This window comes from Mobula birostris, chromosome 2 (assembly GCF_030028105.1).
Source record: "Mobula birostris isolate sMobBir1 chromosome 2, sMobBir1.hap1, whole genome shotgun sequence".
Taxonomy (NCBI): Eukaryota; Metazoa; Chordata; class Chondrichthyes; order Myliobatiformes; family Myliobatidae; genus Mobula; species Mobula birostris.
In genome coordinates, this window is record NC_092371.1 from 82,101,908 (window position 1) to 82,115,845 (window position 13,938).

General features: G+C 42.3%; 1 protein-coding gene across 2 annotated transcripts in view; it reads left to right on the forward strand.

Annotated features, from left to right (window-relative positions):
* Positions 1 to 13,938, forward strand: part of LOC140188072 (serine/threonine-protein kinase 3/4) — a 220,394-nt gene that overhangs the window by 132,816 nt on the left and 73,640 nt on the right. For both annotated transcript variants that reach the window (XM_072244018.1, XM_072244027.1), the window contains exon 10: positions 9,465 to 9,616. In XM_072244018.1, the coding sequence (XP_072100119.1) occupies positions 9,465 to 9,616 (152 nt within the window). The remainder of the gene's footprint in view (positions 1 to 9,464; positions 9,617 to 13,938) is intronic.

Here is a 13,938-nt window from a genome sequence, read left to right on the forward strand (position 1 = left end):
GTTCTATTACTATTTATTATTTATGGTGCAACTGTAACGAAAACCAGTTTCCCCCGGGATTAGTAAAGTATGACTATGACTATGACTATCAAGAAAAAGACTGGTTTTAGAAGGGGTGCCCTCAGACAGATGGTGCTCCAAGAGGAGAGGATGTTCAAAGTTCAAAGTAAAAGTACATATATGTCACCATATACCAGCCTGAGGTTTATTTCTTAAGCACATTCTCAGTAGTTACAAAGAAATGTACTATATCTTTGGTGATCGAGAATATCAACTCCTGCCCGAGAAGCTCCAATTTGCCTACCGTCACACCAGGTCCACAGCAGATGCCATTTCATTGGCTCTCCATTCAAACCCGGGACATTTGGACAGCAAAGATACATACATCAGGATGCTCTTTATTGACTACAGCTCGTCATTCAATACTATCATTCCCTCAAAACTAATCAATAAACTTCAAGACTTTGGCCTCAGTACCACCTTGTGCAATTGGATCCTGCATTTCATCAGTTGCAGACCCCAGTCAGTTTGGAATTGTCAACACATCACCATCAGCACAGGTGCACCACAAGGCTGAGTGCGTAGCCCCTACTCTACTCGCTTTACATTTATGACTGCATGACTAAGCTCAGCTCCAATGCCATATTTAAATTTGCTGACGACACCACTGTTGTAGGCCGAATCAAAGGTGGTGATGAATCAGCATATAGGAGGGAGATTGAAAACCTGGCTGAGTGGTGCCACATCAACAACCTCTTACTCAATGTCAGCAAGATCGAAGAGCTTATTGATTTCAGGAGGCGGAAACCAGAGGTCCATGAGCAGAGGTGGTGAGTGTCAGCAACTTTAAATTCCTCAGTATTATCATTTCAGAGGACTTGTCCTGGGCCCAGCACATAAGTGCAATTACAAAGAAAGCAAAGCAGCCTCAGGTTCAGGATCAGAGGGGATAACTTCACTCATCTTCGCTCGCCTCATCACTGAAATGGTCCCACAACCTGTGGACTCACTTTCAAGGACTGTTCATCTCATGTGCTTGATATTTATTGCTTGCTTGCTTATTTATTTATTTCTGTATCTTGTGTGTGTTTGTTTTTTTATTTATTCTTTTTTTTTTCTTTTTGTATTTGCAGTTTGTTGTCTGTTACACACTTGTTGTCCACTCTGTTGGTGTGGTCTTTCATTGATTCTAATATGGTTGTTACACTTATTGAGTATGCCTTAAAGAAAATGAATCTCAGGGTTGTATATAGTGACATATATGTATTTTAATAAATTTACTTTGAGCTTTGAAACATAATATACTCAGTGAAAAACTACACACGAAGACAGATAAACAACCAATGTGCAAAAGATGACAAACTGTGCAAATACAAAAAGAAAAACAAATAATAATAAATAATATTGAGAATGCAAGTCATAGGGTCTTTGAAATGGAAGGGAAGATGGAGGAAATTCCAGAATGAGAATTCAGGAACTTTGTTGTCTGCTCAGGAGCAGTTGGATGTATGTGTGTACGATGTACAGGAGACTGGGCTGCGATCAGTGCAGAAAGCAAATCATGGAGAAGAGGAGCTACTAAGAAAAAAAACAAGAATTTCTGAGCAATGAGCAATCTGCTGGAGCAAACTAGTGGGGTTGAGCATGATTGCTTGTTGCTCCAGAGTCCAGTATCTGCGGTCTCTTGTCTGGCCAAGAATTTTAAATTTGGAGCTTTGGACCCCAATGTAGATCAGCAACATTTCAGTGTGTCATTGGCTGGAAATTGGTTTTAATTGGACATGAGTTACGTTTAGCTAGATGGGACTTGTGAAGACTGGACTATGAGAATTTGATGTTGAGAGCATTTGAAGCGATTAGATCTGTGAAAGACAATATCAGATACGAACTTGCACTGCGAAATATAGTGAAGCTGAAGAAAGTATGGGATTGGAGAACTCTTCGCAGTAAGATGGCTCATTACAAAATCACATCTAAACTTCCAATACACTGTACAATGAAGCCCAGGAAGGTATGGGATTTACCATGATGTTGCCTGGATTAGGCGTGTGCTGTAACGAGAGGTTGGACAAACTTGGGGGTTGTTTTCTCTGGAGCTACGGAGGCTGCGGGAAGATCGGACAGAGGTTTATAAGATTATGAGAGGCACAGCTATAGGCAGACAGCATCTTTTAACCAGGGTTGAAATGTCTAAAACCAGAAGGCATGCATTTAAGGTGAGGGGGGTAATTTCAAAGAAGATGTGAGGGGCAAGTTTTTTTTACTAGAGTGCCAGGTGCTTGGGGTGGTGGTAGAGGCAGAAACATTAACGACTCCTTCGCTGCCACTGCTACTGTGTGATCCAGGATCTCCGGAGGGGAAGGTCCCGAGTCCTCAACTTTGCTTGTTGCTCAGCGGCCGGGGCAGGGTCGAAGTGCTCGGCAGAGGATGGCGCTCGGTGCTTGGTGTCGGAGGGCTGGTTGGAGGCTCGAAGTTTTCAGACGGACTCAGAGTCGGCTGCGGTCGGGTGCTCCCAATGCATCAGCAAGTTTGCGGCGCTTGAAGGTTCATGGCAGGGAGAGTTTCTCCCTTCTACCGTTTGTGTGAGATGATGGGGCTATTGGGACTTGAGACTTTTTTTTACCATGCCCATGGTCTGCTCTTTATCAAATTACGGTATTGCTTTACACTGTTGTAACTATGTTATAATTATGTGGTTTTGTCAGTTTTAGTCTTGGTTTGTCCTGTGTTTCTGTGATATCTCTCTGGAGGAACATTGTATCATTTTTTAATGCATGCATTTCTAAATGACAATAAACGAGAACTGAGTGTCCTCATAACCTAATCTAATCTTAAGAGACATTTAGATAGGCGATGGGCACATGAATGTGAAGAAAATGGAAGGATGTGGATTTTATGTAAACAGAAGGGATTAGCTTAGTTAACCACTTGATGACTAATTTAACTGATTTGGCTCAACATTGTGGGCAGAAGGGCCTGTTCCTGTGCTGTACTGTACTATTCTATATAACTCTTAGTGGTGCTTACAGCAGGAGCTTATTCAGTAGTTAATGTGGCTGGTGTCTATCTCAACCTTGCTTAACAAAATAGAAGTCAAATTTAAAAACAGTAACATGCTATATCTGAAAGGGAAGAGACATTTAAGTTTGAGATATGAATTTGTCAAAAGATTTTCAGTTCAAACTTCACTCTTCACCCTTCAGATGCTGAGGATTCTGAATGGTTTTCTGCAAGGTTTCTTTTGCAGGATTTTCTGCATGTTTTTATGCCTCACTGTAAATTCTGATCCACTGTATCCTGGTTGGATAGTTTAGACACAGCTCAAGATGATGGGGACAGAATCTGTAGTAGTTCTGCAAGGAATTCTTCCACTTTTCGAGTGGTATTGTAGGGAACGTCACACTGCACTTGACTGAAATGTCAGTGAAAGACGCCTGTTGTGTCTTGCTACATGATAATTCCATAAGAGACACTGGCTTTGATTCAAACCTCAGTAGAAATACTGTTGGATGTGCATTTGTTACTTATTTCAGGAAATGAAGCTGATTGTAGTTATCTGTGATGTGATTGTGTTGGATTTAGACGGTCTCCAAATTACGGCAGAGAAGCTGCTCTGTCAGATTTATTACAGGCTTTCTTTTACACTGGCCAGCACATGTCAGTTCTGAAGCTGTTAAGCTACTGATAAAGGAGACCTTCGCATTTATCTCCTCAAGCAGGATCAAGACAACGTTTCAAACTTTTTTATTTCTCTGAGAATATTTAATTCAACTGTTAAATTGAATTCTGTAATTGCTTCATCCGTTACTAATCCTGTATCTTTCCCCCGCTGAGAAGATCAGGAAATGAAAGGCATAGATTTTTTTAGTGTATCTACATGGAGCAGATTCATGAGGTACGGAAGGAAGTCATTTGACTCAGTGATTGCAGGTAAACTTCAAGCAGAGTAAATCCCTTCATTCCCGTTCACCGTACTTTATCCTTCCACCTGGCAACTTATTTAACTGCAGTTAGCTATTGAGTTACAATACCTTGTGAAAGTCCTGATTGATCCTCTTTTCACTTCTACAGGCACTTAGTGCCCAATCATCTTGATACGGGGTCCTAATACTGTGACACTAATGGTTGGTGCTGCCACCTAGTCGCTGTGCTCGTTGAATATTTCATAACATAAGACATAGGAGTGGAACTTGGCCATTTGGCCCATCAAATTTACTCTGCCATTCCATCACGTTTGAATTATTATCCCTCTCAACCCTCTTCTTCTGCTTTTTTCCCCTAAACCTTGACGCCTTGACTAATCAAGAACCTGTCAACCTTCACTTTAAATATACCCAGTGACTTGGCCTCCACTGTCATCCACAGATTCACCACCTTCTGGCTAAAGAAATTCCTCTTCATTTCTGTTCTAAAGGGGAGTCCTTATTCTCTGAGGGTTTGCTGTCTGGTCCCAGACTGTCCCGCCTTTGGAAGCATCCTCTCTATTAGGCCTTTTCAACATGTAATGGGTTTCAATACGATTCCGCCCCCCCCCCACCCACATTCTTCTAAACTCCAGCGAGTGAAGGCTTCAGAACTCCTCACGTTAACTCTTCCATCCTTTCATTCCCGGGATCTTTCTCATGAACCTCTTTCGGACCCTCTCCAATACCAGACCTTTCTCAGAGAAGGAGCCCAAAACTGCTCACAGTATTCCAAGTGTGTTCTGATGAACAGTGTTACATCTTTGCTTGCTGTTCCTAACCTGACCCACTAAAGTTGCGGTTTACCATAATGCACAGCCTAAATGAGTGCACTGGCTTGAATAGCCTGCTTCTGGGATGTATCTATCACAATTTGTCAAAGCCCTGTTCCCATTCCTGGTGGGTGTCATTGTTGAGTGACCTGATTCTACAGTGGAAGCTTGCCAGTAATACATTAGCTGATTCACATTCGAGCTGTAATTCTATAAGACCAGTGCCAAACTTTGCACTCCTATTTCAAAATGCTTTTCAAAGCTATTGATATATTGAACTGCATGAGGACACATGCAGAAACAGTAAGGAAATTTATGCGCACAAAGCACTTTAGTGGCCCAGATCAACTTCAAGTTTAATTATCATTCAATCATACACATGAATGCAGCCACATGAAACAGTGTTCCTCTGGGGCCAAGGTGCAAAACACAGAACCAACAGTCACACACGACACGCAGACCATACAGAACATATAATTATGACAGCAGGGAAACAGTTACAAAAAAATGTAATGATATAGCCCAATTCTCTGAGTGTCAAGGCCAGTAGATTGAAAATAAATAATTCTGTTCCCTTTTTATGTGTCTCCAAATGTTTCTACATTCTTACTTACAGAGGATTGAAGTTTAAAACCTAAGCACCCTGCTACCACTGATAGAGGCAATAGCATTATACTGTTGTATGTCTAACTATTTGTCGTATATGAACTTTATGTCAACTTGTACATCTCCAGACTTTTTTTAATCAGTAAATATTATTTTATGTGCGTATGTGGCATACGTACTGTGTTTTGTACCTTGGCTGTTTCATTTTGTTGTATGTATGTGTACAGTTGAATGACAATAAAATTGAATAAAAAACAATAAAATCTACAGTGAGATGAAGAAAGTATAGACTAGCAACAATGGATTACATCTCCTCTCATCTGATTATATATAAATATTGCAAATTATTAGTGCAAATGTCTGTCTATTTAACAGTTATCTTCTTCCTCTGTGTGAGTTTAGAGAGGAGCATATGATATCCATAATGGAAATGATGGATCAAGATCATTAATTCAAACTACTTCCCACTCCCTTAATTTAAATTAATGGCTAACTCATCTTTCTTAAATTATCAGTGGTAATTCTCAAGTCATAGTAAAAGGAATTCATAAATGGTAAGCTTTAAGTCAGAGAACATTGAGTCCAAGCCGAGTTATTAATCTGCCTAGTCCCATCAGCTCTCCATACCCCTCCCAACTATGTACCTATCTAAATTACACCCAAGTGTTAAAATCAAACTCATATCCACCACTTCTGCTGGCAGCTCGTTCCACACTCACCACCTTCTGAGTGAAAAAGTTCCCCCTCGTGTTCCCCTTGAACATTTCACCTTTCACCCTTAACCCATGACCTCTCGTAGTCTCATTGAACCTCAGTGGAAAAAGCCTGTTTGCATTTACCCCATCTATACTTATAATTTGACCTCTATCAAATCTCCCCTCAATCTCCTATGCTCCAGAGAAAAAAATCCTAACCTATTCAACCTTTCTCTGTAATTCAGGTCTTCAAGTTATGGCAACATCCTTGTAAATATTCTCTGCACTCTTTCAATCTTATTGATATCTTTCTGTAGGTAGATGATCAGAACTGCATACAATACTCCAAATATGGCCTCACCAACGTCTTATTCAATTTCAGTAGTCTGATTTATGAAGGCCAATGCACTAGAAACTCTTTATAACCCGATCTATTTGGGACTTGTGCCTACTAAGTTTTAATATTGAAAAAATGCTTGATATAAGCACTGCTGAAAACTATAGGAATAATTGGGAGAGGGAAGATAAGGGGAGAGATTTAATAGGAACTTTAGGACAACATTTCTACCCAGAGGGTGGTCTGTATACGGAATGAACTGACAGAAAACGTGGTTGAGACAGGTAGATTAACAACATTTAAAAAACACTTGGACAGGTACGTGAATAAGAAAGGTTTAGAGCAGGCGTTTCCAACCTGGGGTCTGTGGCATAGGAGCCCCTGGTTCAGAGGGATATGGGCCTAATGCAGACAACTGAGACTCGTTCTGCCAGAGGGGTGGTTCCATGCTGTATGACTCCCTAAATTGGGAACCTCTATAGATTAGCCTCTTGAGTTAAGCATTAGAGACAGTTTGCTGCAATATCAAAAAACATTTCAGTGTATATGCACGTGTCTTCCTTCCTACATAAACTTGAATTTATACAAAATTCTCCTTAACCACGTGCTCTCCTACCAGCACTTCAGTTTTAAAGCCCTCATGCATGTTTCAAAGCCCTTCATTGCCTCTTTCCTCCTGTCTGTAAACAGCGGGCAGCTGAAAATCCTGTGACATCTTTCAGCTCCCTTAGATGTCACATCACATCACATCACATCACTCCTCTCCTCTGCTGCAATCTGTGGTTTCGGCTGTTTTGATGCAAAACCTTTGACTGAACCTGCAGCCTGCTCTGCTGACCACAGGCCCACTTTGAAATGTTATGGTGTAGTGGTTAACGTACGCCATTCCAGAGCTGGTGACCTGGGTTCAATTCCAACACTGTCTGTAAGGAGTTTGTAGGATCTCATTGTAGATTTCCTCCTAGTGTTCCAGTTCCCTTTCCACATCCCAGAGACATGTGGGTTAGTAGGTTAGTTGGTCACGTGGATGTTGTTGGACAGCATGAGCTCTTTGTAACCATAACCACACTGTCTCTGTAAAATGAATATAGAAAAACTAATCCTCTTGTAAAGCATTTGTTTTATTGGGTTAAAAGCACTATGTGAATTTATTGTTGCCATCACTTCGTGTGTAATTAAAAGTGGACCGTTAGATAAATTCTATCAATGAATCTGCCTTTGTGGACCAAGAAAGGGGAATAATCTAAAGAGACCACAGACACAATGGGCATTCCCTTGGACAATTTCTAACCTCAGGGATTCTGTAGGTACATGTTTCTCTCTATGACAATTTTTCACCATCCTCAGCCAGTGAGTTCCAGATCTTATCCATGTTCTGTTTTTTAAAAAATATAAGTATTCTTTATGCCCCTTGTATCTTTTGCCTTTCAGCTTGAGTCTGGTTGATCTGTTCTGTCTGGAGACTAGGCAGCCCAACCCAGCATAACTCATCAGCCCATACATCTCATATCATCGGACTCTGGAGGAGGTGCACTTTGCTGCATCGTAGGTAGAACAACATTCCGGAAAAATCCAGGAATCCAGAAGCCTGATGCTTCTGGGGATGTTGCAAGACAGGGAGTGATGAAGAAAATGTCTGCTCAACACTTTGTAACACAGGGCTAGAGGAGTGCTGGTCAGTGTGAGGAGTGTTTGATGGCTTTCTATGTCTTAAACTGATGCATACGTTGGTGGTTTGGCTAGATGATGGTCTGATTAGGCTTTGCTTGGAGTAAGGTGAGCAGTTCTGTTCACCACATACCAGGCATTTATTAGAATGATATCTGAGCACAGTAGAGCAGCAGTTTAAAGCATCACTTTACAGCACTAGTGATCACCAGTCAGGGTTTGATTCCTGACACTGTCTGTAAGGCGTAAGTATGTTCGCCTTCCTCTGGGTGCTTTGGTATCCTCCCACATTCCAAAGGTGTACTGTTACAGTGAGTTGTGGGCATGCTATGTTGGCACCAGAAGTATGGCGACACTTGCGGGCTGCTCCCAGCACATCCTCGCTGATTTGATTTGATGCAAATGGCGTATTTCACTATAGTTTTGATGTTCCAATGTATGGGTGACTAATCATTAACTATTAGTGTAGAAAAGGAAACAAGCTTTTTAATTTGGGAAAGACTAGTAATGGAGGCAGAGTCTAAAGCCAGGCTTTTCAGAAGCAAAGTCAGCTAACACTCCTGCATGTAGAGGAAGGAGAAATTAGAACATTTTTTTCCGCACATGACAATTGACACCAGATAAATTTGTTAATTGTGAATCAAATGGATCAACTTTTGTTCTCCAGAGGAGTGTAGGGTGAAGTAGATATATAGAGTAATGTTGCAGTTCATTGTTTTTACCGGGTGATAGGACACGACGCATTGCTGGATAGCTTCCTGGCTGGCTGGTGTTAACTTTCTATTTTCTTACAGCTAGAATGCTGCTTCACACTGAAAGATTGTAGGGAACGACTCAGTCTTCACCGTTTAGCAGCAAATTTCACAACATAAGTACTATGTAGAAGTCTTAGGCACATGCATACAAGTTTTTTGCTCAGTACTGTATTTGTCAAAGTGGAGCGGAGAACAAGTTGGGAATGGTGAGGGTGGACTACTGCGGGAGGGGTGTGGGACAGGTGGCAGAGAAGGAGTGCCAGGGGCAAAGGGTGGCACATGTCCAAACACACCCAGCCCTGAGGCACCAGGCAAGGTCACTTGATTCCAAATAATTGGTTTATTGATCATTACAGAATGCCTCTCTGGTGCTTCCCACTGCATCTGCTCTTCCTTCCCCCTTCCCACTCTCAGTCCACAATAGAGACCCACATCAGAATCAGGTTTATCATTACTCACACGTTATGAAGTTTGTTTCTTTTTTGCGGCAGCAGTACAGTGCAATACATAAAATTGCTACAGTACTGTGCAAAAGTCATGTGTGTCCTTTCCATATGTGTGACTTTTGCACAGCACTATGCTGCTGATATTAAATCTGATTCTGATTCTTTGAGCTGCCTTCCCAGAATGTACTTTATCTCACTGCATATTATACTTTAATTTCACAGAGAAAGATGAGACAATACAGCAGAGTAAACCGTCTTTCCTGGAGTACTTTGAGCAGAAGGAAAAAGAGAATCAAGCGAACAGCCACAGTAATCGTAATGCACTTCAGGGCTCTGATAACTGGAAGGTGCCACAGGATGGTGACTTTGAATTTGTGAGTAATGTAAAGACTTCTGATTATTTTCTGATAATTAGAAAAATTGTTTGAAATTGGTTTATTCTTGTCATGTATAGAGATACAGTGGAGTTGGTTTGTTTGTGTGCCATCCGGATAGATCATTCCAAACACTTGTCCATCATGGTGCAGAAAGTTGATAAGGTGGTACAAAAGGCATGTTTGCCTTTTTTAGTTGAGACGTTGATTTCAAGAGGCAGGAAGTTATGTTGCAGCTTTTTAAAGCTCTTTTTAGGGTACATCTATGAGGAGAAGGTGGATAACTTGGCTTGTTTTCTCTAGGGTGCCAGACGCTGAGGGGATACCTGTCAGAAGTTTGTAAAATTATCAGAAGCAGAAATAGACACCCGTTATTTCTTTCCAAGGGTCAAAATTTGTTAAAGTACGTTGCCTCAGATGGCCTTGGAAGCCAAGTGTTTTTTTATATATTCAAAGCAGAGTTTGCTAGTTCTTGATTATTAAGGGATCAAAGGTTAAGGAGAGAAGGCAGGAAAATAGGGTTGAGAGGAAAAATAAATCAGCCTTAATGGAATGGTGGCGCAGACTCGATGCGCCAAATGGCTTAATTATGATCCCATGTCTTATGGATTGGGCAGATAAGGCTCATCAACCGTGGTTGGTAGCTTGTGTAGAAGCAAAACTGATGTCAAACCTCATCTGCCATACACACTTATGGGGAAGGATTCGGGAGTAAATCCTGGGGAAAATTTTGGAGCTGGAGTCCCTAAGACTACGTTGAGTTTAACGCTGTCTGGCAACTCCTGTGCCGTTGCTTGTGCCAAACTGTATCGGTCTCTGCCGTTCCTTTGGGTTCATCAGATGGGTGGAGAGGGGAAGCTTGCTACGTGGGCAACACCTTGCTGTTGATGTTGTATTGCCCAGGCTTGCATATCTAGACAGCTAGGATGCAATATCCATGGTCAACTCTGGTCGGTAGAGACCTTAGTCACTTTTATGGAAATTTTTAATACTAGAAGGTGCACTTCGAAGATGAGTGGGATAGTTTCATTTTACAGAGGATGGTGGGTGCCAGGTGTGGTGGCAGTGGAGGATACAGTAGAGGTGTTTAAGAGACTCTTAGATAGGCGCATGAATATGCAGAGAATGTGGACCGTGTGCAGGCAGATGGGATTAAGTGTCATTGTCTTAATTAAACATGGGCTGAAGGACCTGTTCCTTTACTGTACTGTTGTATGTTCTATAAAAGGGACAGTGGGGTGGGGGGGGTGCCGTGGAGAAGAACAATGCAGAATAGCATTACAGTTCAGAGAAAGCTGCAGTAAAGACAAGGGCGATTGTGAATTCAGGAGCCCATCTGGCCCATTCAAGAGTCGTGCATTAGGGTAGAAGCCATCCTTGAGTCTGATGGTATGTGACCGCAAGCCTTTGTATCTTTTGCTCAGGAGGGAGGGAGCAGAGAGAATTCCGGGATGGGTGAGGGCTCCTTCATTACTGCCCACTTTCCTGAGGAAGCAGGAAGTGTAGACAGAGTTAATGGAGGGGAGGCTGGTTTTTGTGATGGACTGGGCTACAATTACAGCTGTGCTTCCAGATGGGATGCTTTCAATGGTGCAACTGTAAACGTTCTAGAGAATTCCTATTATGTTTGGCTCAGTCGGTTGTAATGGCGCTGCTCAGAAGAGCTGGTTTTTAAGCCCTAGTGAGTTTAACAGTAGAAGTAGATTAACTTCTTGTCTCCAAAGTTAGTCAGGCTGTGGATTGGTATAGGGAAGACGATTGGAAGAGTTAGCATTAGATGGGATTGAGTGATCCCACCTGGACAAGAATGAATCCTGCTGTCTGTGGGTCTGTGAGTCCACTGGAGACCCAGAGACAGCCTTTTCTGAGGTTGGAGCACTGTGTGGGTGGGTCAGTGGGAGGGAGGAGGGAAAGAGACTTGTTTTGTGTTTAATTTGCTTGTGTTGTTCTGAAGAACATTGTTGGCACCAGAATCTGTGGTGACACTTATGGGCTGCCCTCAGTACATCCTCATGTCTTGTTGGTTATTAATGCAAATGATACATTTTACATTATGCTTCAATAAACATGTGATGAATTTGTTGAGTGCCGGGCTGGACCCCAGGAACACAGCAGGGAGAACAAGGCATTGGAAAGATTTGGTGTGGGGGAGCAGCTGATGTCAGAGAGCGGCCCCGGTGATCGAAGTTTGGTGGGAGGGATGTGGTGACTGAGTTGAGAGGAGTGAAGGGGGCTGATAGGTGGATGAGGTAAGTGAGAGTTGGGAGATTGGGAGGAGCAGGAAGGTAAGCAACTGTTGGGAGACTGGGATTTTGGCTCCAAGATGCTGATAAGAGCGGAGAGACCTGGAGAAGCAAAGGATCTTGTTTTGGGGTTAAGCCCACATTGAGTGATTTGTATTTTACTACTGAAGAGCAAAAAATTTTCTACTCTCTGAAACTCTGAAGGTATACGAAGCGTTAGAAACAGAACAGCAAAACAAATGAGCCCCAAATACTATATTTTTTGAAAATACTCTCAGCCCTCTCAGGGAACGAAATGCCTCTTTGTCATAATTCAGTGACTCCAGATGGTAACTACTGCTCTAGATACAGGAAATTACTTTATCCAAGAAGTGATGAGAAAATGGAATGTAATAAAGGCAAATAATACCAAGTCATTTTTTGGGAAGCTCGATAAAGCCATGAGGGAGAAAACTGGGAATATGTGGATAGGTCTGAATGAGGAAAGTAACTAATTGTTAGCTTCCACTGCCGGTCCTCAGGTCCTCCCCTCCCCCCCCCCGCCTCTCTTCAGCCCCATTTCACCCATTTACCCCTTCCCCTCCTGAGTCCATTATCACATTTCACACAAAGGATTCCCCCACCACCACCATCTGGTTCTAACTGTCCTTCACCTCTCTCCTAATTCTCACCTCCTTTACTTATAGCAGCACTGGTGGGGCTTTATGTTTCCTGTCTGTCTCCTTCCAACTCCTATTATTACACTACCCTCCCCCCTCCACGCTCCTTTCTTTTACTTTTCCTTTCTGCCCCATCTATCATTCACATGCCATAGGTTCCTACTCCACCCGCTCCCCTCCCCTACGTGGTATGACCTGCCTGCCATCTTAGAATCCCCCTCCCCAATCCTTTCTCGACACTCCTTTTCTTTATATCTCTTCTCTCCACTCTCAGTCCTAATGTGGAGTTTCAACCTGAAACATCGGCAATTTCTTTCCTCCCACAGATTCTGCTCGATCTGCTGAATTCCTCCAGCACATTGCTACTTGCAGCAAGTTCAAGTTTATCATTCAACAATACATGAATACCCAAGAATACAGCCAAAGACAATGGTGTTCCTCTGGGGCCAAGGTGCAAAACGCAGTACCAACTGTCGTACACAGCACAAGGCACATATAAACACAAGAAATTCTGCAGATGCTGGAAATCCAAAGCAACACACAGAAAATGCTAGAGGAACTCAGCAGGTCAGGCAACACCTGTGGAAATGAATAGTAGTCAACATTTCGGGCCAAGACCCATCTTCAGAACAAGGCACGTATAGCACACATAAGATAGTAAACATATAATCACGCTAAAGAATATAATATAGCCAAGTCCCTTGAGTCCACGAATCAAGGGACTTGTGCAAGAGCAAACCCACAGCAGTCTGCAGATGAGCGCAATCCAGCTTAGTTTTCACCGAGCAAACACTGGAGGGCAGCACTGATGCCAGAATGGATGCCACGCCACACCACCTCTGGCAACAGAAGTCACATTCATACTTTACAAACAACTTTATGAATCTGGGTGTCCTAAACAATGATGAGCAAAAAGCTGGTCTGTAGGAATAGCAAGTAATAAGGGAAACTACACCATATTGTTGTTTTGTTGCCAGGAGAATTGAATGTAAAGGTGGGGAGATTTCAACAGAGCTCTGTAATCTGCAAGCCTCCTCCCACCATTCTTCATCTTCTCTGACATCATAGACTTCTGCCTATATCTTCCTCATGCACATATCTGATTTCCCTCTCAAGCCTTCCATACCATCGCCACCACCACTCTTCTCAGTAACAAGTTCCACATTTCTTTCTGCTTGCACGGCTGACAGACATCTGACTATTTCAAATGCCTTCGGATTTTATCGAATCCACCCATAGTTTCATCTCATATAGAGAACATAGCTCCAACCTGGTCAACCTTTCCAGATAGTTCCAGTCTTTCAGCTGTGTTATAATCCTTATAAGTCTTTCTTTTAAACTTCCGCTGTCTATATTACAAATTTTAAGTGTTATAATTTTTGGCTTATTTAGTGTTTAGTGACATCAGAGACCATTTGGA